The sequence below is a fragment of the Capra hircus genome, chromosome 27 (genome assembly GCF_001704415.2).
Source record: "Capra hircus breed San Clemente chromosome 27, ASM170441v1, whole genome shotgun sequence".
NCBI lineage: Eukaryota > Metazoa > Chordata > Mammalia > Artiodactyla > Bovidae > Capra > Capra hircus.
The window spans coordinates 42,094,849-42,122,442 of NC_030834.1; the positions used below are offsets into that span (position 1 = coordinate 42,094,849).

A 27,594-nucleotide genomic window follows, 5' to 3' on the forward strand; every position below is an offset into this window, starting at 1 on the left:
TGTCATCTGCATATCTGAGGTTATTGATATTTCTCCCGGCAATCTTGATTCCAGCTTGTGCTTCTTCCAGCCCCGCGTTTCTCATGATGTACTCTGTTGCTGCTGCTGCTGAGTCACTTCAGTCATGTCCGACTCTGTGCAACCCCATAGACAACAGCCCACCAGACTCCCCCTGCATGTAAGTTAAATAAGCAGGGTGACAATATACAGCCTTGACGTACTCCTTTTCCTATTTGGAACCAATCTGTTGTTCCATGTCCAGTTCTAACTGTTGCTTCCTGATCTGACCATATGTTTCTCAAGAGGCAGGTCAGGTGGTCTGGTATTTCCATCTCTTTCAGAATTTTCCACAGTTTATTGTGATCCACACAGTCAAAGGCTTTGGCATAGTCAAGAAAGCAGAAATAGATGCTTTTCTGGAACTGTCTCCCTTTTTCAATGATCCAGCAGATGTTGGCAATTTGATCGCTGGTTCCTCTGCCTTTCCTAAAACCAGCTTGAACATCAGGGAGTTCACGGCTCACGTATTGCTGAAGCCTACCTTGGGGACTTTTGAGCATTACTTTACTAGTGCGTGAGATGAGTACAATTGTGCAGTAGTTTGAGCATTCTTTGCCATTGCCTTTCTTTGGAATTGGAATGAAAACTGACCTTTTCCAGTCCTGTGGCCACTGCTGAGTTTTCCATATTTGCTGGCATATTGAGTACAGCACTTTCACAGCATCTTCTTTCAGGATTTGAAATAGCTCCACTGGATTTCCATCACCTCCACTAGCTTTGTTCATAGTGATACTTTCTAAGGCCTGCTTGGCTTCACATTTCAGGATGTCTGGCTCTAGGTGAGTGATCACACCATCGTGATTATCTTGGTTGTGAAGATCTTTTTCGTACAGTTCTTCTATGCATCCTTGCCACCTCTTCTTAATATCTTCTGCTTCTGTTAGGTCCAGACCATTTCTGTCCTTTATCGAGCCCATCTTTGCATGAAATGTTCCCTTGGTATCTCTAATTTACTTGAAGAGATCTCTAGTCTTTCCCATTCTGTTGTTTTCCTCTATTTCTTTGCATTGATCACTGAGGAAGCCTTTCTTATCTCTTCTTGCTATTCTTTGGAACTCTGCATTCAGATGCTTTTATCTTTCCTTTTCTCCTTTGGTTTTCACTTCTCCTCTTTTCACAGCTATTTGTAAGGCCTCCTCAGACAGCCATTTTGCTTTTTTGCATTTCTTTTCCATGGGGATGGTCTTGATCCCTGTCTCCTGTACAATGTAACAAACCTCCATCCATACTTCATCAGGCCCTCTATCTATCAGATCTAGTCCATTTCTCACTTCCACTGTATAATCATAATGGATTTGATTTAGGTGATACCTGAATGGTCTAATGGATTTCCCTACTTTATTCAAGTCTGAGTTTGGCAATAAGGAGTTCATGATCTGAGCCACAGTCAGCTCCTGGTCTTATTTTTACTGACTGTATAGAGGTTCTCATCTTTGGCTGCAAAGAATATAATCAGTCTGATTTCAGTGTTGACCATCTGGTGATGTCCATGTGTAGAGTCTTCTCTTGTGTTGTTGGAAGAGGGTGTTTGCTATGACCAGTGCATTCTCTTGGCAAAACTCTATTAGCCTTTGCCCTACTTCAGTCCGTATTCCCAGGCCTAATTTGCCTGTTACTCCAGGTGTTTCTTGACTTCCTACTTTTGCATTCCAGTCCCCTATAATGAAAAGTGCATCTTTTGGGGGTGTTAATTCTAAAAGGTCTTGTAAGTCTTCATAGAACTGTTCAGCTTCTTCAGTGTAACTGGTTGGGGCATAGACTTAGATTACTGTGATATTGAATGGTTTGCTTTGGGAATGAACAGAGATCATTCTGTCGTTTTTGAGATTGCATCCAAGTACTGCATTTTGGACTCTTTTGTTGACCATGATGGCTACTCCATTTCTTCTAAGGGATTCCTGTCCATAGTAGTAGATATAATGGTCATCTGAGTTAAATTCACCCATTCCAGTCCATTTTAGTTTACTGATTCCTAGAATGTCAACGTTCACTCTTGCCATGTCCTGTTTGACCACTTCCAATTTGCCTTAATTCATGGACATGATATTCTAGATTCCTATGCAATATTGCTCTTTATGGCATCAGACCTTGCTTCACCCGTCATATCCACAACTGGGTACTGTTTTTGCTTTCGCTTCATCCCTTCATTCTTCCTGGATTTATTTCTCCACTCATCTCCAGTAGCATATTGGGCACCTACTGACCTGGGGAGTTGCTCTTTCAGTATCCTATCATTTTGCCTGTTCATACTGTTCATGGGGTTCTCAAGGCAAGAATACTGAAGTGGTTTGCCATTCCCTTCTCCAGAGGACCACATTCTGTCAGACCTCTCCACCATGACCTGCCTGTCTTGGGTTGCCCTGCGGGCATGGCTTAGTTTCATTGAGTTAGACAAGGCTGTGGTCCATGTGATTAGATTGACTAGTTTTCTGTGAGTATGGTTTCAGTGTGTCTGCCCTCTGATGCCCTCTCACAATACCTACCGTCTTACTTGGGTTTCTCTTACCTTGGACGTGGGGTATCTCTTCACAGCTGCTCCAGCAAAGCGCAGCCACTGCTCCTTACCTTGGACGAAGGGTATCTCTTTACGGCCACCCCTCCTGACCTTGAAGGTAGAGTAGCTCCTCTCAGCCCTCCTGCGCCACTGCAGCCACCACTCCTTGGACGTGGGGTAGCTCCTCCTGGTGACCCCATGGACTGCAACATGCCAGGCTTCCCCTGTCCTTCACTATCTCCCAGAGTTTGCTCAAACTCATGTCCATTGAGTCGGTGATGCCATCCAACCAGCTCATCCTTGGTCATCCTCTTCTCTTCCTGCCTTCATTCTTTCCCAGGATCAGGGTCTTTTCAAATGAGTCAGCTCTTTCCATCAGGTGACCAAAGGATTAGAGCTTCACCTTCAGCATCAGTCTTACCAATGTATATTCAGGGTTGATTTCCTTTAGGATTGACTGGTTTGATCTTCTTCCTTTCCAAGGGACTCTTAAGAGTCTTCTCCAGCACCACAGTTCAAAAGCATCAGTTCTTTGGCATTTAGCCTTCCTTGTGGTCTAATTCTTGCATCTGGGACCTTTGATATCTCTGCTTTTTAATACCGTGTCTGGGTTTTCTTAGCATGTATAGCATCATAAAGACTAAAACATTAGTTGTTGCAATGCTTTTTAAAAATTCAGTGAAACCATGACATGCTTTGCTTCTCTGCCCTTATGAGAACAGCCTAATTAGGATCTCAGTTCACTCTGGTGACCCCCGTCATGGTTCTTGAAACCCTACAGAAGCCCCTGCATGCTCGTGGGTCTAGGAACAGCTTCTAGATAGCTTTTCATCATTTTCCATGAGTTTTAGTTCTGTGAACTTTTTTTGATTTTGTAATGTATAATTCCTTGTATTTTGTGACAGTTTGATAGTTGATATGCACTGCTATTTCCCTCTTTCAGAATTAAATATGTTATTGGTCACCAATTCTTTGAGAAAGACAAAAGGACTCAGTGAAGAATGACATAAATGATTTAATCACAAGGACTAAACTAAAAGCATATGACTTGAGTGTGAAATAAAATGGAGGCTGACAGATGATATCACCGAATGCTATAAAATCTAACGTTTTATGGAAAGAGTGATGACAGAATTTTTTCCATTCTGCTTAGGGGAAAACAAAGTAATAATTATTATATTTGTCAAAGTCATAGATATTGTTTTTGTAAGGTTCATTCATGGGATGATAGGAATCTCAGAGACATCTGTGTCTTGTCAGAAAGGAAGTGCTGGGTAATGGATCACAGGTAACTTTGTGTCTGATTTTTATTTTTCTTGCATGAATTATGGCATTCTTAATGATGCTTTACAAGGAAAAGAGGCATGAAATCTATTCAAAATTATTATTTTCTCAACTTCATGAATTTTGACATAAAGACATTTGAAGTCTGTTTGGATTTCCACAGCATCATCAAACAAGCAGTTATTTTATTGTTGTTGTTTTTATTTTTTTAAGTAAACATTCCAGAAAACACTGATATGACAATAATTATGTCTGTTAAATTCCAACTTTAGGCAATTAGAGTGGGAAATATTTAAATATTTGAAGGCTTCTGGAGTATTCAGCTTAACATTTGCAAAGGCTAGGAGTGACACACTTATATTGAACACACTGTTCAATGGCAGATGCGAGGATTGTGCATTCACCATCAAGTGTTGTAACCCAATGGTGAGATACGAGGTGAAGCATATACCTTCCTGAGTCTCTGGAGACCCAGCTCTGTCACCAGCCAGCTGCAAGTTTTGTCACATCACAGACCATATTGTCTCTTGTAAATGAGTGGTCATTTTCAGACACTCTTAGTTCTGAAATTCTATGAAAGAAATCAAAGAGTATTTTAACTGGCGAAAGGGGTGTGGAGGTTTTCTTATGATAAATATAAGTTTACCCTTTAATGCCATTAACAACTGGGTAAGCAAGAGCTCAGTGTGACGTGTAAGAGCTGAGGGCAATGCCAATATTCTTGGACCCAACAGCACTCATTTAACAAGCTGGGGAAATGGGGAAGAGGAGATTTCATAGTAGGAGGGAGGCAGACTTTATTTTTGGATAATGGGATTTTGATATCACTTGGTATTTGGTATTAAGGTTTTAATCTTGCTACAATACATAGTATAGAACCTAGATGCAAATGAAGTTAGAATTTCCTTGTTGAACCTTGTCTGATCTAATTCTGATGTAATGGCTGTAAGAACAAGGTAGGTAAAAATATAAGTGACAGAATTTTTTTTAACCCTCAGTTTCCAGGATGTGGGGATGAAGTGGATTATAAATGGGATGAAGGATGAGGATAGCTCTGAGGGCTGAATTCTAAAGGATGAGGGAAGATTTAGTGGTGTTGCACTAGGGAATAAAAATAGTTCAGTACTTCTTTGTCTAGCGTTTCCTAAAAGAGGGTAACGGTGTATAATGAGAGCTGATGGAATTCCCTCTTTGGGAAAACATTTCTATGGAGAAATGTGACTGTGCACACTCCATTCTAGGACTTCCCAGGTGACTCAGTGGTAAAAAGTCCACCTTCTCATGCAGGAAACGTACTAAATGCAGGTTCGATCCCTGGGTTGGGAAGATGTCCTAGACGAGGAAATGGCAACCCACTCCAGTATTCTTGCCCGGGAAATCCCATGGACAGAGGGGCCTGGCGGACTACAGTCCATGGAGCTGCAAAAAGTTGGACACGACTGAACACTGTAGCACTCTCCATTCTAATGTTCAGTAATGCTGAATATATTCAGAAATCTCCCTAAGTGCATATTTTTTATTGAAAGCTATTTTTAAACCTTCTAAAATTTTGTAAGTCAGAAAGTATTAAAATTTGAAAAACCTGCATTTATTGATATACTCATGATTTTGAAAGCCACTTCACTGATTTTTTTTTAATGTGAGGACAAGCATTGGATTTGTATTTTAATAACACTCGAAAATCATAAGCTCAATAGTTTATTTGAATCAAAAGCACATATTAACAAATTAGAATTAAAATAAACACCCATGGGTCATAGTAACATGAGCATATTCACTGTTTCTGTTTTAACTGCTGTGCTTATTTGTACTCATTTGCTCAGTCTTGTCCAACTCTGCAACATCATGGTCTGTAGCCCGCCAGGCTCCTCTGTCCATGGGATTTCCCAGGCAAGAATACTGGAGTGGGTTGTCTTTTCCTTCTCCAAAACAATAGGCAGTGAGCCCCATTCACAGACCCCTATACTCAAACAAGGGACCCTAGGAAAAGGAATGGTGAGTTTTCCTCTCCAGTGGATTGCTGTTATTGTTTTAGTCATTGAGCTGTGTTTGACTCTTTGAAATTCCACGGACTGTAGCCTGTAGCCTGTGTGGACTGTAGCCTGTAGCCTGTGTGGACTGTAGCCTGTAGCCTGTGTAGGCTGTAGCCTGTAGCCTGTGTGGGCTGTAGCCTGTAGCCTGTGTGGGCTGTAGCCTGTAGCCTGTGTGGACTGTAGCCTGTAGCCTGTGTGGGCTGTAGCCTGTAGCCTGTGTGGGCTGTAGCCTGTAGCCTGTGTGGGCTGTAGCCTGTAGCGTCATGTGTTTGGTGGCAGAATGCATGGCAAACCAAGGAGGGCGAACAGTGCTCAGGAGGAGTAGCTGGGAAGACTCAGTGGAAATGCTCTGAACTTGACCCTTGGGGATGGAGGTGGTCTGGAGGGCTGGCAGTACCAAGGCACATGCAGACAGTCCCCCTGGACCCCGAGGCATCAGTGGGTGACAGGACATGACAAGAAGGTGACTAGATGGACGTTTCCTGAGTCCCGTAGGCTATCCCCCCAGGAACTTTCTCAGCAGGCGGATCCCGGGCGGGAGGTGAGGAAGACAGGCACCAGCAGGTGAGGTTAGGAAGCAGTGGACCCGTTTGAGAGGGTGCCAGGGAGGTTTTTGCCAAGATGTTGGTGAGTGGTTCGAGAGCAGTGGAAACATGGAGTCAGAGATTGTCTCCCAGCGCGAGGAGCGTGAGCACGTTTGAGAGAAGAAAAGGGAGATGAAGAGAGTGCATGTGGGGGGCTTGTGGGCCTCGCCGCGTTGTCTGGCTGCACACTGGGCTTTCTCTGGCGTCTGGCTTTGCCCCTGAGCTCTCCGTGAGGCTCGGCGGAGGTGAGGCTTCTCGGCGCCCGTGCGAGGTCCCGAGGCGCCCGTGTGTGTCAGCAGGCGCGGGGCTGCGCGGGGCTGCGCGTCCGTCACACGGACGGTTGGTGAAAGCGCGGGCTGTGCGGACGCAGGAGCCGCGCTCCCCCGCCTTCTGCCCCAGAGGCGGGCTGTGGTCCCGTCATGGCGGCCACGTCTGGGCGAGGGACGCCCTCACCGCGCCGCCGGAGGTGGAGCGTTCTGCCGGCTGGCTTCACTCTTACTTTGTATTTATTTGTTGTAGAATAATAAAAGTGACGGCGTATGAATAATAGCAGTAGCCATAAATCCAAGTATTGTTGGTAATCCCTTACATATATGGAGTGTACTCATGAAGGGCTCAAAGTGTTCTCATAAATATTTTACTTTTCCTTGTAAGCATCTCCACGGTATGGGGGCAGGGAGAAAGAAGCATTTCTAGGCATAGTTGGCACTTGGAAACTGAAGAGGATGGGCCCAGGGATGTGAATTTGAGGACGGACTGAATTTAGGGCAGTATTTTGGCAGAATTCCCCTGAACCTCCGTGCTCTCCGCCGGGTCCTCACCTCTGGCCCGGCCGTCTGGTTAGGATGTTCTCAGCCTCCCTTCAGCGGGGTCCTTTTCCCTCACTCACTCACCTTCTCCCCTTGGGCTCCTCAGGCACCATCCAGTAGGAGCCTTTGCCTTCCTCCCAGACATTTTTTTGTGCCACGAGTGGAAACACAAAATGAAGAGAGGAAGGAACCGCACTTGGGGAATCAGGACTCTTGTCAAGGGCTGCCTCAGGGATAACACCTCAAGGACTAGTGTGAAGTCCATTTGGCTGTTGGTAAATTCGACTTGTTTCTTGATCCAATGTGGAAATTTTTCTGGGGAAAAGAAAATGTAACAAATGTACTGGTTATGTTATGAGTGAAGAAAAATGAAGTCCCCAAGTGGGACATTTCAGAATTCTTTTCATTCATTATTTGGCAAAGTCAAGTGACTCTTCCTTAGGATGAGAAGAGACATGGTACCGTCTTCCCTACTGTCAGGTGTGCCTCAGTTCCTGCATTCCTGTCTCAGTGGGAGAGCCTGGAGGCCCCCAGGGGGAGTTCCTCCCTAGAGGAAGGGATCACTTCAGTCTCTGCAGAGGGAAGGGATGCCCCCTGCAGCAGGAATCGCAGAACCAGAGACTTTCTGTGGGCTGTCACTGTGTATTCTGGTTGTGACAAGCCCTCCAGTCTGTCTTGCTTAGGATCTTGTGGTTTATCTAAGGTTATTTTCAGGGTTAAGGAAGCAGCTGATGCACTAAATGTTCTGTTAAGTGCTGCTTTTGCATTTGTGTCCATCTTCATGGAAACACATGTCTGAAGTCAGGGCCCAGTCTGTTCATCTGATTCCTAAGCAAATAATAGACACTGACATCACAGGGGAAAATAATAAATCAGCCACAACTTGTATTTCTCTATTAAAGTAAAAAAAAAAAAATAATGTGATGTGAATCTGCATATTCCCATCTAAAAACAAATAAATGTAGACATAAACAGCATTAAGATTTAGACGCCAGATCTTAAAATTATGTGTTAATAAGCTTATATTAGTAATAAATAACTTTTAAAAATAACTTATTGATGTGTTCCTAATTTTTCTTCCGCCTGTTTTTTCATCATTTCAGTTAATGGATTTAGTTTTTCTTAAGCAACATGGAAAGAAAAATCTGAAACATTTTCTGTGGGTGAAATAATGATATAAATCATTTTGACAGTAATGCCAAGTTTCTTTGTAAAAAATCATTGTTGAAAGGCATGTGTTAGTGTTGAAAATATGCAAGCATATTATTTTGTGTGAGCTCAGACACTCAGTCATATCTGACTCTTTGTGACCCCATGGACTGTAGCCCACCAGGCTCCTCTGTCCATGGAATTCTCCAGACAAGAATACTGGAGTGAGTTGCCATTTCCTAGTCCAAGGGATCTTCCCAGCCCAGGAATCGAACCCATGGCTCTTGAATCTCCTGCATCACAGGTGAAGTCTTTACTGCTGAGCCACCTATTTCAGTTATGGTGTTTGTGATCAATATATACAGAAGTTTCTCATTTGCCACCTGTTCTAGATATTGGCTCTACTTATATTGATATTTAATTTCATAATCTATCAAAATCTGTATTAAATCTAGCTTTCATAGCTACCCTGTTTTGCTATTGGGTTTTATTAAATTATATAAGCATGCGTTGGAAAGGATTTTCAGTTCTTCTTAACTTTGCTTGTTTTTAATGCTGAAGATCCGTCAAAACTATAAACTAAAATTTAAAGAATCAACAACAATCAGATGCTTAAAACAATTGCTATATTTTAAGCAATTTGTGGATTTCGAAGTTTGAAACTTGTTGAGTTTTATTTTTTAGACATATTATCCCTGGACAAAAACAAAGAAGACAGATCTTTAAAGAGAAGTTACTTCTTAAATTCTTCTGTAAAAAAAGAAAAATGAAAAACTGCCACTCTGTCTTGTAATACGTTCTGACAATAATCAAATTGCACTCTTTGTAATTAAATGTGTTGTACAGTTGGCCAAACTGACATCATCGTGCTTCTGGGTGTCCCTGTGTGCAAACAGATGTGTGTATGCACGCCTGTTTGTTTTGCTGGTGATACTGGAGGGAGCCTCCTCCACGGCGTGTGACGTGCTGTTTGCTGTCAGCCGGCGTTCCTTGGAAAGTACAGGTGGCTCATTTAGAAGCAGCCATATGTCGTGTGGGTGGCTGCCTGTGAATGGGCTGCCCTGTACTGATGTCCTGCTTCACAGAAACCTTGGGAAGGACAGAGGAGACTCCAGCTCCATGAGCAATTCCATCTGCACCTGAAATCTCCACATCTGTCTGTTCTCTTCTCCTTAAGCACTTGTTGATGTGATAATAACACTTCCAATGGAGCTCTGAGCACCCAGGGTCAGGCTCTGCCTGCACATAGACCCGCAGGGCACATAGTAAGTGCTTAGTGAGTGTGTGAAATTAGTTACTGGATGTCCCTTAAAGACGGACAGTATTAACTGTTGTTTTTTTTCCTGTACAGATTGTGAGCTCCTGGTGGGGCAGGACTGAGGTTAATTAGCTTTTTATCTTCATCACCTAGCAGAATATCTGACACACAGTAGGTACTTTATAAATGCATGTCAACTAAGTGATTTCATTAATGAATTAATGTTGTAGGTCAGAAGGCAAGATGTTCCAGGTTTATGTTCTCAATTTGATTAGTTAAATTACCTCATTTTTTTCACTTTAGGCCCATTAATATAGTGGGTTAAAATCATATTGGGAAATTATAGTCTCCAATATATTTTATCTGTAAAAAAGTAGTGTTGCTAGACTAAGCTTCTGTTTATAATTTACTACCTTCATCATCAGGTAGGAATCATGATTAAAAGTACTTCTTAGGAGAATATTAATACATTTACAGTCAGAGTAGTGGTATTTATGTCAATATTTTTGCTTAAAACCAAAGTTGTATTATATACACTTTATGGAATATTACTCAGTCATTAAAAAGAAATAATGCCAATTATAGCACATAAATGGACCTAGAGAGTGTCACACTGAGTGAGATAAGTCAGAGAAGGAAAAAATGTCATATGATGATATCCCTTATATGTGGAATCTAAAAAGAGATGATTCAAATGAACTTATAAAACAGAGAGAGACTCAGAGACTTAGAGAATGAACTTATGGTTGCCAGGGGGTAAGGATAGTTAGCGACTTTGGGATGACATGTACACACTGCTATATTTAAAATGCATAACTGACAAGGACCTATTGTATAACACATGGAACTCTGCTCAGTGTTATGTGCCAGCCCAGATGGGAGGGTTTAGGGGAGAACGGATACATGTATATGTATGGCTGAGTCCCTTTGCCGTTCACCTGAAATCACCATAACATTGTTAATCAGCTATACTGTAATACAAAATAAAAAATTTAAAGTTTAGGGGGAAAAAAACTAAAATGTATAAAAGACATGGATCATCTGAACATATAGAGTAGTTATGCCAGACAAACATTAATATATATCAGATAAGTCATGGCTCTTTCTGTTTGTTGAAAGGAGCCACCCTTATAAAACATAGACGTTCCTACTAAATGTTTTGTGCATGTCCTACTGTTAACCTCCAACAATAAGACAGAAATAACTGAGAAAAAGTAGAGAAACTAATAGAAAATACAGGCTGAAAACAACAGAGAACAGAACCATACATTTGTTATGCTTGTGTCCATGTTGGCTCATATTTTATGTTTCTGCTGCTTGGAAACTCGTCACAATGTGCTGTTATTTGTTATTATTTCTGATTTCTCTGTTGGAGAGTAAGCTCTCTAAGGCAGCAACCTTTCTCTGAAGTTCTCTAAAGTCCCCACCGTTTTTGGCACCAGGAGCCTATTTCATGGAAGACAGTTTTTCCATAGACTGGAGCTGGGGGGATGGTTTCGGATGATTCAAGCGCATTGCATTTACTGTGCACTCTATTTATAACCAATGCTGCCACTGATCTGACAGGCAGTACGGTCCTTAGCCAGGAGGATGGGGACCCCTGCTATTTTCTGATTCTTGTCCCAAAATGCTGCAAAGCTTGTTTGTTTTTAATTATTTCCTAGAAGAAGCTGTTGGTGAAGGATTGCCTTGTTTTCCTGGATATATTCACTGGATCTGTGATGAGATGACACCATGTTATGAGTTGATGATATTGGTGCTTCCTCTCTGCCTGACACATGAGCCCTATGCCTCTCATACCAGCTCTGTTCCCTTTCCTGTCTTCTCTGCTCATCCCAGGCCATCTCTCTGCAGCCTCACTCATCACTTAAGCTCCCTCTGGCTGATCTGTATGCACACATAATCAAACCTTGTCTACTACCACATATCCCCTGCTACCATCTACCTTTCAACATTAAATAAGCATCTGTTCCATTTTCCTGCCTTTTTTCCCACTCCAGTCTGCTGTCCAGAGGGCTACTGATTATCTCTCTGAAATGCAAATGTGTTTGCATCCCTGCCTGTTCAGCTGCCCTGCTTTCTTCCGGTCTCCATCACACACTGACTCAGTCTCAACTCCCTGGGCTGCAGTCCAGCCCTTGCCAGTCTTATCCATATCCACTCCATCTTCTCTGCAGCCCTCTTCCCACTCCACCTCCACACACTTAAAAAGAAGCTTCGGCAAATACCCATACTCCCAGAAATGGCTTTGCACTCCCAGGAGAGACCACATTCTTCCAGATGCCCACGCACCTGTGAAGACTTGACCTGAAGCTTCTCTTCCCTCTGCCTTTATCACCCCTGATGCCAACTATCCTTTTGGACTAACTCAGGTCTTCTCCCAACCTTCCTGCTTCCTTTCGTGCCTCTCTCATCCTTCACAGGAATCTCTCCTCCGCTACTGCAGCATTTATCGTATTATCTGGAAAATGCTATCTTCTGGTCTATGTAATTAACTAGACTATAACAGATAGGACCCTGTTTCATTCTGTACTTCTCAAAGTCCCTGCCCGAGAAGTGATACTAAATATGTTTGGAAATTTAGATGACACACTGATGATAAGTTCTTACTGTGGTGTGTTAGAAGAAGATTCACTCTTTGGATATGTTTAAAGACTGATTCAGGGTGAAATGAATAGTATGATTCAATCGTAATATTTAGGTGAATGTATGAATTCTTTCGGGAAGATTTATCAGAACATGTATTAACAATTGAAAACACTGGGTAGCTCTTCTCAAAGTCGGAGTGTAGTCAGCATGAGAGATTTGTTCTGGAATTATATAATATATTCAGAATTGCACATTTCAAGATGGACTTCTGAAATTCTTGGCTGTGATTACATCCCATTATGATATCTTAGCAATACGTTTGATAAAAACCAATATGATGCCATAAAAATAGTTAATCTCTTTGGTTATCTAATTCTCATTCTTAACTTCTTCAGGGTTTTTTTTTTTTCTTTTTTTTCCCCTTTGAAGCTCAGAGCTTCTGAGCTCCATTTAAACATTATCATAGTCCTGATGGTTATTGCTATTCTGGGAAAATTCAGTGTCTTTCCACTGGGGCTGCTCACATAATCACAAAATAATAATAAAGATAATAAAATTTAGCATGTTGGGGAAAAGAAATGGATTAAATTCAAACACATAGCTGACCTTTTTGTTTGATTTTTTTTAATCAATTTGAAACCAATAACAGCATAGCTGAACAAATAGTGTAGATATATAATTTAATAGATAACAATTTAAAAACTAAACACACATGCGCACTTCACCCAGAATTTCTTTCTTGAATAATGAGATTTATGTTTAAAAACATGAGTTAATCAAATATTTCATGACACTCAGGGTTTGTGCATTTTACTTTCAAGTGAACCACAAAAATGAGTTTCAGAAGTGCTCTCCCCCCAAACACATTTCTCTGTAGACAACTGCAAATGAAGTTAATAAAAAATAACTTTTAAGTGTTAGGTGCAGTTCTCCTTATCTGTTATCTGAATGAAGTGAAGTGTTGTTGGTTTTGCATATGGCAACATTTCTTAGATTACTAACTTTTATTTTTTTGCAAAGAGTACATTGTGCAAATTAAAATGTCTTATTAGGTAAAGTAAGGAGGTAATAGGTTTCTATAAATATTGTGAGGCATATCAATGGTTTATAGGAGAAGGTATCAGAGGTGCATACATGATAAAGATTCTTCATCAGTGGTATACTCAAAGCTCACCAATTAAAATGAATAAATTTAAATCTAAAAAATTAGAAATTAAAAAACTTAAAAAAAAAAAAAGCTCACCAGAGAATGAAGGTAGTTTCTGAAGAGTCCCTGGGATGCAGGATGAAGAACTCACAAGCCAACCGTAACCTTCACTGCTTCTCTTGGGTGTATGAAATGGATTAAGTCTATACCAGCTTCTTTTCAAACATAAGTGCTTGATTTGGAAGATAAGAACTAGTCAAAATACTTGAGAGTTAAGTGGAAGTCTCTTTTAACAGTAATATTTTGTTAGAGTTTGGAGAGATATAAGATTTAATCCTTAAAAATGTTAAAATTGGGTAATAGCCACAAAAGATAAAGTAATAATGTTCATTAGTCTGATGTTTGGAGCTTGTTTTAACTAAAACATTTGTTCAAAGCATCTTTACTATTTATGTGACTAAGAAGAAATCATTGGAAAACAGAAAGAAATGAAATTGCTAAATAGATCCAAACAGCAATTGCAACTCTTAATAGGTAATGTTTTGACAGATAACTTTAATCTTTTTAAAGGTTCTATGGCACAAAGAAAATACAGAAAACCAGTATTTGTACACTGATTTATGTCAAGCTCGTGGCTTCAAGATAGAAAAGGATATATTCTCTATATTTTTAAAGTCCTTACTCTATAGTAGCCTTAAGAGTAGTCATTCTAAAGTCTCTTAGATTCTAATTAAAATGGAAAAACCTCTTATTGGGAGGACTACCTCTGTTGATCTAAATTAAATGTAAGAGAATATTTTTGAGATATTTTAATGAACCACAGAAAAAAAATTTTTTCCTAAAATGGACACAGGATGATCCCAGAATTTTATAATGCCAATTAAGAAATCTGTTACTATACATCACTTCAACTTAGTTCACCAGTGTCTACAAGCAATGCTGAAATTTTTAAGAGACAATGTTAATATTAGGCCCTAATCAAATGGCAAGCAAGACTCAATTGAAATGACTCTCATTCTGTTTTTGGAGAGAGGTAGTGTATCTACCAGAGAAGGCAATGGCACCCCACTCCAGTACTCTTGCCTGGAAAATCCCATGGAAGGAGGAGCCTGGAAGGCTGCAGTCCATGGGGTGGCTGAGGGTCAGACATGACTGAGCGACTTCCTTTCACTTTTCACTTTCATGCATTAGAGAAGGAAATGGCAACCCACTCCAGTGTTCTTGCCTGGAGACTCCCAGGGACGGGGGAGCCTGGTGGGCTGCCGTCTATGGGGTTGCACAGAGTCGGACACGACTGAAGCGACTCAGCAGCAGCAGCAGCAGCAGCGTATCTACTGCATGTGGATGGACTCAGAGTCCAAGGGCTAAGCTGGTTCACGGCACAAGCAACAAGGAATAGAAATCTCGGGTTTCTTGAGATCTTTCTCTAGTCCTTTAGAGATGTCGATTCCTCTGGGGATAAATGTCTATGATTCTGCCTATAACTGTGCATGAATTATTAAATCTGTAAGAAGCGTTGCACAAAGCTCTTCACTGACTTGAAAAACCGAATTTGAGAATATCAACATAATAAAAATAAAAAAACAAATGCTTTTCAAGTTTCTGACAAGAAGAATATATTTAATATAATGACCTCAGGTAGGTCTAGAAGCTTTAGACATCTAAGTATCAAGTATAGGACTTTCAGAAAAATAATGTATTTCATGATGCCATCAAGGATTTAACTGATCTTTTAAAAAAAATAACAGAAGGAGCATAAGTAAAACAAGACAGCTGGCAATGGAAAGAATAAATGCCCTTTCAAAAATAGCATGACTTAACTCATCTGTGTGACAATATGTAGTTTAGAAAAAGATGAAATCTTTCTAGACTGAGTGATAGAAAAAACAATAAAACAATCATTTTTCTAAAAATTCAACACAGATAAAGTTTGGTAGACATTTGTATTGGTACATTGTTGTTTGATTGTTTTTCAATGATTCTTCCTTCCTTCCTTTAAAAAGTTTCATAATGCAAGTTTTTAGGGCAGAGGAAATGTTTCTTCAAGCTAATTTTAATATAAACAGGTTCTGCGATTTTAGAACTTGATAGCTTATTTGATGGGAGACTTTAAAAGCCATGCTCTCTGAACTTAGAGGGAAAGTCTTGATAACCTTTAAGCATGAGTCTCTTGTCTGTAGAGTTGATGGCTATAAGCTAATGAGACAGCACATAAGTCACCAGGAAAATCAATGTCATTACTTTATCTTTTATAGGCATTAATCTCCAGTGAGGACAATCTTTCATAACAAAAGTCTTCTGTATAACCAGGAAATAACTCACTGTCAGAATAAAAGGTCTTGGACAAGCCAGGCCATTTCTCTATCCAGCCCTTAATCATCCTCAGAAGGTCTTTGCATCACAAAGTTTAGTCTTAAAAAATTAGACAGAATATTGACAACTTTTCAGAATTGAGTCTCAGCCTTCTCCAGAAACTGAGAAATTATTGGTTTCTCTTAAAACTGTTTATATCTAGTTTTCATAATCTAATCTTAGGATTTAAGCATCTCCATTTTTGAAATATGTATTTATTCAACAATCATTTTATTAAGCTAAAAAGCCCAGCTTTCTGGTGTTCCTGGAAGAATCAGAAGCTTGGGTTACAGGGGGTATGGATTTTAGCAGGACAGCAGTGGTTACTGTCCCCTGGGCCACTGTCCTACAGGGACCTCACTCTGCTTTGGAGAGAACTTCGGGTCTATTGGCACTTGAGTCTGGCTCCTCTCATGTCAGATTTACTTCTCCACGTCCCTGTCACAGGGGTACAAACAAAAGAGACACGTGTTTGACTCTTTCTGTTTCTCATTTTGAGACCTAGATTTTGTCTGCTGCTTATTTCGAGTTTTATGTTCCACTGTCATTGATACTCAGATACCTAGTTTGACTTCCAAATGCTGAAACAGTTTGAAACATTGGTGATTATCATTATCTGTGGAGCCCTACTCCAGCCGTCACTCTCTGCTGGCCATTGCGGCCACCCTGGGCAGTGGTGCTTTTGAAAGCACCACTCTGACACTGTCTCATCCAAGCCCCAAAGGAATAAAAGAGTAACAACAAAGACTTTGCTTCCTTTTCCCTTCTGCACAAGAGACACTATGGCTAAATTATATGCAAGGCCTTTTACAAGGCAAGAGTAAGGATGGCAGTTCGATCTAAGTGAGTTCAGCAGCTTAGCATCTTCCTTTCCTGGTGGTGTTGGGACTATGCATCAGACTGGAGTTGTCAGGTATCTGCATGAGCCCTGAAACCCTAGGTGCCTGGGACCCTTCTTCTTAATTCTGATTCCCTTTGTGGCAACTTAAAATATCCTTTTGCTTTGTGCTGAAATAGATACACTGTCCTTCTGGGCATCTTGAGTTACAGCTATTTGCATTTCTTAGATAGATAAACAGTTTTCATAAAGGCACAATAAGTAAAGACTGAAATTTTATACGAAAAAAAAAGTATTTCAGGAAACTCTTCTTGGCCACTATGTGTAAATTATCAAATGTGTACTGGTTTCCCTCCCATGTACACACCTGCAGAACTCCATCTGGATTATGTAGAGATTCTGAGGATAAATGATCATGTGAATTTAAAGATGTATCTTCCTCAATGGAAAAGCATTCAGAATGCAAATTTGACAGAAAGGCTTAGCAAAACTCACAAATTCATTTTATTTTATTTTTTTATTATTTTCGTGAAAAGTAAGAAGTCAAAGTTAGGTGGAAATAGATGAAAACAACCCATGTATTCCTTCGAGTTTCCAGCTCTACTTTTTAAAATGGTCAAAATTTGCATCATGATATGGGAAGAGAGATTTGTTACTGTAGAACTCTCTTCACAGACAGATTTAATTATTGCTTCACATGAAAGCAATATACAGCTCTTGGTACCACAGAGGCTAAATCTTCACTTCTGTCATCTCTTTCTTCGAGTCTCAGAGCTTAGTTTGATGAAGTCATTATGATGATTCATTCTGGAGTTTGTGCTATATACAGAGCAGCTCGGGAACCTCACCCTCGCCCTAGGTGGGACAAAGCCCAGCTCCGTGAGCAGGAAGGACATGGAGATTTCCAAGCTTGAGATCTGGGCATTTTACAGGAAGTGGGCCTGGAGGCAGGGGCTTGAGTGAACACAGACAATAAGCACCTGGACGTAGTGAAGGTGGCCCTCCCTGAAGGCCCCAAGTATGACAAAAGGAGGTGTGGAGACAGGAAAAGCTTACATGAACTCACTGGAGAATCTAGATGCTGACTGGATGTGTGAGTCAGATGATGCAGCCTGGAGCTCTTTGGAATAAAGACTCTCCTTGTGTTACTGAAAGTGGGGTCTAGCTGCTTGTTGCTTTGAAGCTAATACTCTAGAGGCAAGATTGGTGAAAATGAAAGTCATTTTAGAGAGTGGCAACCAGGATAGAAGGTGGGCTCATGTTCAAAAGCTGATTCCATGCCCTCTCCACCACGCAACCCCCCCGCCTCCCCCACACACACTGACACTCAGCAGGCAGGAGCTTTTATAGATGGAGCGCCACCTGCACAAACAGCTCAGTCGGCTCTGACAGTCATCTTGAAACTGGTCATCAGTGGGCTGATCATTGTCTTCTTGACTGCTGTAAGTACAGTTAGTCTTCAGTTCCAGGGCTGATTTGTTAGCATTTCTTTGAGACCAGTTCTAGGAATTGTGACACCTTATGTCATGGCTACCATCTGGGCGTCGTGTAGTTAACTTCTTCCAGCTGGTGGGGGTTTCAGTATCTATAAGACAGCTCTCAGGATATAGCTTAGAAAATTGTCTGCAGCCCTTGAGGAGAAACTGAACATCCTTGACCTTGTTTAATGGCTAAACTATTATTATTTTGTTCTGTTTGAGTGCTTTCTCACTTCTCTGATTAAGCTTATTATTTGACTAAATTTTTTCTACAGACAAAAAGCAGGTGGAGGAGATGGGCTGAGGGGTGGGGGAAGGGGTGGTGGGGGAAGGACCATACTGTCCTGCTGGGCTTCAGTCATAAGTATATTAATAGACAGGAACAAATAAAGTGGTCAAACCCCAAGAAACAAACCAGTGGTTAACATAAACCTAATCAAGACCCACATGCACTTCCATGTTTTTAAATTCAGAGTCTTCTTTTTCTTTCTACACGTCAAAGGACATTTAACAACACAGGCTGTTTCAATGGTGTTTGAACGCCAATACAGATGCCACAGTGACTTCTTTCTACTCATCCTCCCCTCCTTGCTCACAGGTTTTGACCTAGTGAAATGTGAGGACCCGGGGACCCCTAACTATGGCTACAGGATCCGGGATGAAGGCCATTTCACCGACACGGTCGTCCTGTACAGCTGTAACCCGGGCTACGCTATGCACGGCGGGGGCACTCTGACCTGTCTGAGTGGAGACCGAAGAGTGTGGGACAGGCCACTGCCTTCCTGTGTAGGTGAGTTGCCTGCAAGCGTGCGCTGGGGGCAGAAAGCCCAGGGTCCTCCGACTTGATTCTCCCAGAGCTGGGAGACTTCTATTGCTCTTTCTCCAGTGTGGGTTTCATCCTAATATTTGCGAGAGGCTTTCCTAGTGGCTCAGTGATACAGAACCCATCTCCCTGCCCATGTAGGAGACCCAGGTTCAGTCCCTGGCTCGGGAAGATCCCCCGGAGGAGGGCATGGCAACTCACTCCAGTATTCTTGAATCTCATGGACAGAAGAGTCTGGTGGGCTGCAGTCCATGGGTCGCAAAAAGTGGGACACAGCTGAGCCTGAGTGACTAAACAGCAAAGACAATATTGTGAATGTATGTATGTGTATGTGTGTGTGTAGGTAGGAAAAACATATCTCCTAGTACTGTTTTATTGAGAAGTGTAGAAGTATTATTAGTTACTATATATAGAAGAAGTAGTATTAGCATATATGGAAGCATATATAGAATTATATAGAGAGGTATTATTACTTCTTCTATATGCTGCTGCTGCTGCTGCTGCTAAGTTGCTTCAGTCGTGTCCGACTCTGTGCGACCCCATAGATGGCTGCCCACCAGGCTCCACCGTCCCTGGGATTCTCCAGGCACGAACACTGGAGTGGGTATACAGAATTATTATTAGATACTTCTTCTGTACACAGAAATATCACTAGATTTATAACATGGCATTTCACTGTTTCACTCTCTTGACTTTGCACAGAGGAGACTGACTGGGGAACAAGTAAATTTAGAAAAGCAGTAACAGGGACAGCAAGATGCTATGATTGTTTTCCTGTGTATACAACATGAATGTGGTGGTTTGGGCTTTTCAAGGTAGTTAAAGTGAAGCCTGTAAGGCCTGGAGTAAACATCCATTTTTTGAATCCATTACAGCTGAATGTGGGGGGCGGATCCATGCTGCCACTTCAGGACGCATCCTGTCTCCAGGATACCCTGCTCCCTATGACAACAACCTCCACTGCACCTGGGTGGTAGAGGCAGACCCAGGGAAGACCATCAGGTACTTGTTTTATTGGGTTTCAGTGATTTGAGAATAGAAGCATGTCTCCTATTCTTGTAGTGAAGATAGTAGTACATCTCTTATTATCTATGATTTAAGTTTCTGAGTCAAAGGAAAAAATGTAAACACATGGCCAAATTTTTCATTATCTTGCATGCTCACTTTGGTATTCCTTTGAAAACATGTGTTAAGGCATCCATAGTAAAGATAAAAAGAAATTAAGTACGTCAGCTAGTTTTGGCTGCATAACAAGTGGGCCCCCAAAACTTGGTTGCTGGAAACAATGACTTATGTGCTCATGACTTTCTGAGTTGCTGGGCAATTCTGGTTAGTGGGGGTGAGTGGTCCAGGAGGGCCTCATGCAGGTGTGGGGGCCTTAGCTGAATGATTAAAGGTGGGAGTCTCTCTGCATCAGGTTCTGTTCCCTTAGGAAACCAGTGATGATGGAATTTTCCTAGAAGCAAAACATGGAGGCTTTTCAAGTTTCTGTTTGCATCACATTTGCTGGTATCCCATCTGCCAAAACACATCTCGGGGGGAAAGAAAATTTTTGAAGAAATATATTCCACCCTTAATGGTAAAAGAATAGTCCTAAATGATGCTAATTTTAAATTAACAAGTAAACCAATGAAAAGTAATTTTTGAAAGTAAATCCTCCGGGTGCCAAAAGTGTGTGTCAAAACCACAGTACAGTATGTAAAACAAGAGGACATTTCAGTTAAAACTAAGTTGTTCTTTAACTGAAGAACACGTTGAGAACATGCATTCTGTAGTCATAGCTCTTAAAGTCCCCTTTTTCCTCCCACCACCTCTCCTCTTTCATTCTTATGTTAATTTTAAAAAAAAAACAACAACTCTGTTCAGACTTCCCTGGTGGCTCAGTGGTAAAGAATCCGCCTGCCAATGAGAGTCATGGGTTTGACCCCTGATCTGGGAAGAGTCCACCTGCCTCAGAGCTCCTAGGCCCGTGTACCACAGCTACTGAGCCTGTGATTTAGAGCCCCTGCTGAGCAACAAGAGGCTACCACAGTGACAAGCCTGAGCACCGCAGCTAGAGAGTAGCCCCTGCTCTGTGCAACCAGAGGGAAGCGTCCCACAGCAACAAAGACCCAGCAGCAGCCGCAAATAAACACCTATAAAAAAGGAGAAGGAAAAACAAACAAACAAACAAAAAAATACCCCTGAAACAGTCTTAACCACTCCCTCCAATCCTCTTCCTGTTTTCTGTGTTATTACACCGATCAGAGTTTAAAAGAATCTGGGAATCAGCTCCTTTAAATATGAGAAAAATCTGAAAGAGATATGTGCAAAGCAGAAACGTCTTTCTGGGGCAAGTGGATATATGAAAATATTTAGGAACTAGTGAATTTTGTCCTTACTCACAAATGGTTTGCCCAGCAAACTTAGTAATCATATCCTCCTGCAACTTTAATGAGATGGGATGCTCAGAAATGAGGGGGCCTGCTCATCCCATTCAGTGACACTCTGTTTCTCTCTGATGGCCTCTATCCTCCCTGAAATTCACCAGACTTTCGTGACATTTGGTCACATCAACATCTTGGAAGTGAGTTAAACTCACATGGAACAAACTATTACCACTTTCAAACCCTCCAAAATAAATATCCTAATCATGTACATGGAACAAGAGAAGGAATTTAGATAATGTAAATGTTGCAAAAGTAACTCATTTAAATAATTCATTTAAAAATTTAAGTGTCCTTAGTTAAGAAAAATGATTAATTAGGTAATTGTACCATCTGTTGAGGCACAAATAGGGCATGTTTGAATAAAAGAATTTGAGTCTGTATTCTTCATAAAGGGCTCTGCAGATGGCTCAGTGGTAAACAATCTATCGGTCTGCCAATGTAGGAGACTCAGGTTCAGTCCCTGGGTTAGGAAGATCCCCTGGAAGAGGAAATGGCAACCCATTCAATATTTATGACTGGGAAATTCCATGGACAGAGGAGCTGACAGGCTACAATCCATGGGGCTGCAAAGAGTTGGACACAACTCAGCGACCCAACAACAACATCCTTCATAAAAATCAGCAGTTACTTAGAATTAAGTATTACTTCTTAACTTTAAATTCCTGAATGCTTGATCTAAATGATATAAAAGCTATTACACTGAATTTGATTGTGAAAAACTCTAGGAACCATCTGTGAGTCATGAAATGACTTTACATAAACAGGATATCTTTCCTCAGGCAGATTTCAAAATTTTCTACTTCTTTTTAAAAATTTATTTATTTTTATTTTAATTGGAGGCTAATTACTTTATAATATTGTGGTGATTTTTGCCATACACTCACATGAATCAGCCATGGGTGTACATGTGTTCCCCATTCTGACCCTCCCTCCTCCATCCCATCTCTCTGGGTCATCCCAGTGCACCAGCCCTGAGCACCCTATATCATGCATTGAACCTGGACTGGTGATCTATTTCATATATGATAATATACATGTTTCAGTGCTATTCTCTCAAATCATCCCACCCTTGCCTTCTCCCACAGAGTCCAATAGTCTGTTCTTTACATCTGTCTCTTTTGCTGTCTTGGATATAGGGTCATCATTACCATCTTTCTAAATTCCATATATCTGCATTAATATACTGTATTGGTGTTTTTCTTTCTGACTAAATTTGGTCTGTATAACAGGCTCCAGTTTCATCCACCTCATTAGAACTGATTCAAATGCATTCTTTTTAATATCTGAGTAATATTCCATTGTGTATATGTACCACCACTTTCTTTTCCATTCATCTGCCAATGGACATCTAGGTTGCCTCCATGTCCTGGCTATTGTAAACAGTGCTGCGATGAACACTGGGGTACATGTGTCTCTTTCAGTTCTGGTTTCCTCAGTGTGTATGCCCAGAAGTGGGATTACTGGGTAGAAGGGATTTAGAAGGAATCTAAGGGATTTTAAGGAATCTCCACACTGTTCTCCATAGTGGCTGTACCAGTTTGCATTCCCACCAACAGTGTAAGAGGGTTCCCTTTTCTCCACACCCTCTCCAGCACTTATTGTTTGTAGACATTTTGATAGCAGCCATTCTGACTGGCATGAGATGGTACTTCATTGTGGTTTTCATTTACATTTCTCTGATAATGAGTGATGTTGACCATCTTTTCATGTGTTTGTTAGCCATCTGTATGTCTTCTTTGGAGAAATGTCTGTTTAGCTCTTTGGCCCATTTTTTGATTGGGTCACTTATTTCTGGAACTGAGTTGCAGGCATTGCTTGTATATTTTTAAGATTAATTCTTTGTCATTTGCTTCATTTGCTATTATTTTCTCCCATTCTGAAGGCTGTCTTTTCACTTTTCTTATAGTTTTCTTCATTGTGCAAAAGCTTTAAAGTTTAATTAGGTCCCATTTGTTTATTTTTGCTTTTATTTCCATTACTCTGGGAAGTGGGTCATAGAGAATCCTGCTGTGATTTATGTCAGAGAGTATTGCCTATGTTTTCCTCTAGGAGTTTTGTAGTTTCTGGTCTTATGTTTAGATCTTTAATCCATTTTCAGTTTATTTTTGTGTATGGTGTTAGAAAGTGTTCTAGTCTCATTCTTTTACAAGTGGTTGACCAGTTTTCCCAGCACCACTTGTTAAAGAGATTGTCTTTTCTCCATTGTATATTCTTCCCTCCTTTGTCGAAGATGAGGTGTCCATAGGTGTGTGGCTTTATCTCTGGGCTTTCTATTTTGTTCCATTGATCTATGTTTCTGTCTTTGTGCCAGTACCATACTGTCTTGATGACTGTTGCTTTGTAGTATATTGATTGATGGATTCCTCCAGTTCCATTCTTCTTTCTCAAGACTGCTTTGGCTATTTGAGGGTTTTTTGTAATTCCATACAAAATTATGAAATTATTTTTCTATTTCTCTGAAAAATATCATTGGTGGCTTGATAGGGATTGCATTGAATCTATAGATTGCTTTGGGTAGTATACTCATTTTCACTATATTGATCTTCTGATCCATTAACATGGTATATTTTTCCATCTATTTGTGTCATCTTTGATTTCTTTCATCAGTGCATTATAGTTTTGTATACATAAGTCTTTTGTTTCTTTCACTAGATTTATTCCTAAGTATTTTATTCTTTTCATTGCAATGGTGAATGGAATTGTTTCCTTTTTTAATATAAATTTATTTATTTTAATTGGAGGCTAATAACTTTACAATATTGTATTGATTTTGCCATACATCAACACTGAATCCGCCATGGGTGTACACGTGTTCCCCATCGTGAACCCCCCTCCCACCTCCCTCCCCATCCCATCCCTCTGATTTCTCTTTCTGTTTTCTCATTGTTAGCATATAGGAATGCAAGGGATTTCTGGGTGTTAATTTTATGTCCTGCAACTTTACTGTATTCATTGATTAACTCTAGTAATTTTCTGGTGGAATCTTTAGGGTTCTCTCTGTAGAGGATCATGTCATCTGTAAACAGTGAGAGTTTTACTTTTCCAATCTGGATTCCTTTTATTTCTTTTTCTGCTCTGATTGCTGTGGCCAAAACTTCCAAAACTATATTGAATAGTACTGGTGAGAGTGAGCATCCTTGTCTTGTTAATGATGTTAGAGGAAATGCTTTCAATTTTTCACCATTGAGGATAATGTTTGTTGTGGGTTTATCATATATGGCTTTTATTATGTTGAGGTATGTTCCTTCTATTCCTGCTTTCTGGAGGGTTTTTATTATAAACAGATGTTGAATTTTGTCAGAGGCTTTCTCTGCATTGATTGAGATAAGCATATGGTTTTTGTCCTTTAATTTGTTAATGTGGTGTATCACATTGATTGATTTGCAAATAGTGAAGAATACTTGTTTCCCTGGGATTAAAGCCCACTTGGCCATGATGTATGATCTTTTTAATATGTTGTTGGATTCTGTTTGCTAGAATTTTGTTAAGGATATTTGTTCATTGTATCTATGTTCATCAGTGATATCGGCCTGTAGTTTTCTTTTTTTGTGGAATCTTTGTCTGGTTTTGGTATTAGTGTGATCGTGGCTTAATAGAATGAGTTTGGAAGTTTATCTTACTCTGCACTTTTCTGGAAGAGTTGGAGTAGGATAGGTGTTAGCTCTTCTCTAAATTTTTGGTAGAATTCAGCTGTGAAGCCGTCTTTTCCTGGGCTTTTGTTTGTTGGAAGATTTTTGATTATGCTTTCAATTTGTGTGCTTGTGATGGGTCTGTTAAGATTTTCTATTTCTTCCTGGTTTAGTTTTAGAAAGTTGTACTTTTCTAAGGATTTGTCTATTTCTTCCAAGTTGTCCATTTTATTGGCATATAATTGCTGATAGTAGTCTCTTGTGATCCTTTGTATTTTTGTATTGTCTGTTGTGATTTCTCTGTTTTAATTTCTAACTTTGTTGATTTGATTCTTCTCCCTTTGTTTCTTGATGAGTCTGGCTAATGGTTTGTCTATATTATTTAATCTTCTCAAAGAACTAGCTTTTAGCTTTGTTGATTTTTTGCTATGGTCTCTTTTGGTTCTTTTGCATTTATTTCTGCCCTAATTTTTGTGATTTCTTTACTTCTACTAACCCTGGGGTTCTTTATTTCTTCCTTTATTTCTATATTACTATTTCTTCCTTTTCTCCCTGGGGTTGTTTTAGGTGTAGAGTTAGTTTATTTATTTGATTTCTCTCCTGTTTCTTGAAGTATGCCTGTATTGCTATGAACCTTCCCCTTAGCACTGCTTTTACTGAATCCCATAGGTTTTGGGTTGTTGTGTTTTCATTTTCATTCATTTCTATGCATATTTTGATTTCTTTTTTGATTTCTTCAGTGATTTGTTGGTTATTCAGAAGTGTATTTTTTAACTTCCATATGTTTGGTTTTTTAATAGTGTTTTAAAATATAAATTTATTTATTTTAATTGGAGGTTAATCACTTTACAATATTGTATTAGTTTTGCCTTAATAGTTTTTTTCTTGTAGTTGACACCTAATCTTATTGCACTGTGATCAGAAAAAGATGCTTGAGATGATTTCAATTTTTTTAAATTTACCAAGGCTAAATTTATGGAGAAGGTTCTGTGTGCACTTGAGAAAATGGTGAAATTTATTGTTTGGGGTGAAAAGTACTATAGATATCAATTAGGTCTAACTGGTCCATTGTATCATTTAAAGTTTGTGTTTCCTTGCTAATTTCCTATCCATAGGTGTGAGTGGGCTATTAAAGTCTCCAACTATTATTGCATTACCATTAATTTCCCCTTTCATACTTGTTAGCATTTGCCTTATTGCGGTGCTCCTATGGTGGGTACATATATAATTGCTATATCTTCTTGGATTGATCCTTTGATCATTATGTAGTGTCCTTCTTTGTCTCTTTTCATGGCCTTTATTTCAGTCTATTTTATCTGCCATGAGTATCGCTTCTCCTGCTTTGTTTTGGTCTCCATTTGCATGAAATATCTTTTTCCAGCCCTTCATTTTTAGTCTATATGGGTCCCTAGGTTTGAGGTGAATCTCTTGTAGACAGCATATACAGGGTTCTTGTTTTGTATACATTCTACTTCTTAAACATCCTCCTGTGATTTGTTTCCCAAGAACCAAAAAAGAGCACTTGTTCCCCTAAATGCAAAGCAAGTGACAGACACTCTGCAGGTGAATCTAATACTTCATTAACATTTTAATAAGAAAAGAGATAAGAAATTAATAAAGAATAAGACTAAGTAATAAAAAATATACAACTTTTTTTTTTTAATCATGAACTGACTTTGTCATTTAACCATTAATGTTCTAGGAAAACAAAAATGCTACCTATACCAATTTGTTGTCTGGGGAATTTTTTCTTCTTGTGCATATCTTTTAAGCTACTTAGTTTGTAAATAAATCTTTTTATTTAAGGCATAAAATCCTTCCTAATAAGGAAGTTAGGAAGCAAACATCAGCTCTTATAATTCATTTACTCTGTCAATATACAACTTTATCCCAAAATGTTTCAGTGATTTTGGTTCATTAAGAAATTATGTACTGCTCTTAGTATGGCAGTCTGGAAAATAACATACTTAAAAGTACATAATATATAATTTTAGATCTAAAATGGTACTGACACCAAGAAAAATTAGAGCTTGGTCTCAGCTTGGATATTTTTTGTCTAGCTTACTGAATCTTATTTATTTCATTGGTCAGAGACAATATTATCTCAACTGTTTGCTTGAAAGTGAGGAATATGTCAGTCATGTAAATATGAATCCAGGGATTAATTTATGTATTAAAAATTCTTAATATGAATGGAATGCCTTACCATACATTCTATTATGGTTTGTTAAATGTCAATATTTCTCAGTCTTAAAGAATAAATAAGCAACAAAATGTCAGAAATTATGAAAGGCTTGGTTTCAACATTTCATGCCAATTATTACTGTATTTTTTTTTTTTTGAGGCCCAGAGTGGTTTCTGATGTATCACTTTTTGTTCAAGTTAATAGAAGACAGGAAAATAGTTATTGTTATAGGGCACTTAGGTCTAAAAGACGTTTATAATTTTCACATGCATCCTATAAAGCAGTTTCTAGAACTAAATTTAATTAAAAGTCTAATCATAAGACACTGCAGTAAATTTAGCCACTTGAAGAGTTGTGTAAATATGTGTCTGAGACCCAGTACATTTCATTCTGAGCACAGCTGACATTTATACAGTAAAGGTAGCAACATTGTAAACACATCCCGCAAACAGC

General features: G+C 39.7%; 1 protein-coding gene across 1 annotated transcript in view; it reads left to right on the plus strand.

The window, feature by feature from the left end:
- Positions 1 to 27,594, plus strand: part of CSMD1 (CUB and Sushi multiple domains 1) — a 2,085,346-nt gene that overhangs the window by 1,745,234 nt on the left and 312,518 nt on the right. Inside the window, 2 exon segments of the mRNA XM_018042044.1 lie at positions 18,674 to 18,865; positions 19,774 to 19,900. Of these exon segments, the coding sequence (XP_017897533.1) occupies positions 18,674 to 18,865; positions 19,774 to 19,900 (319 nt within the window).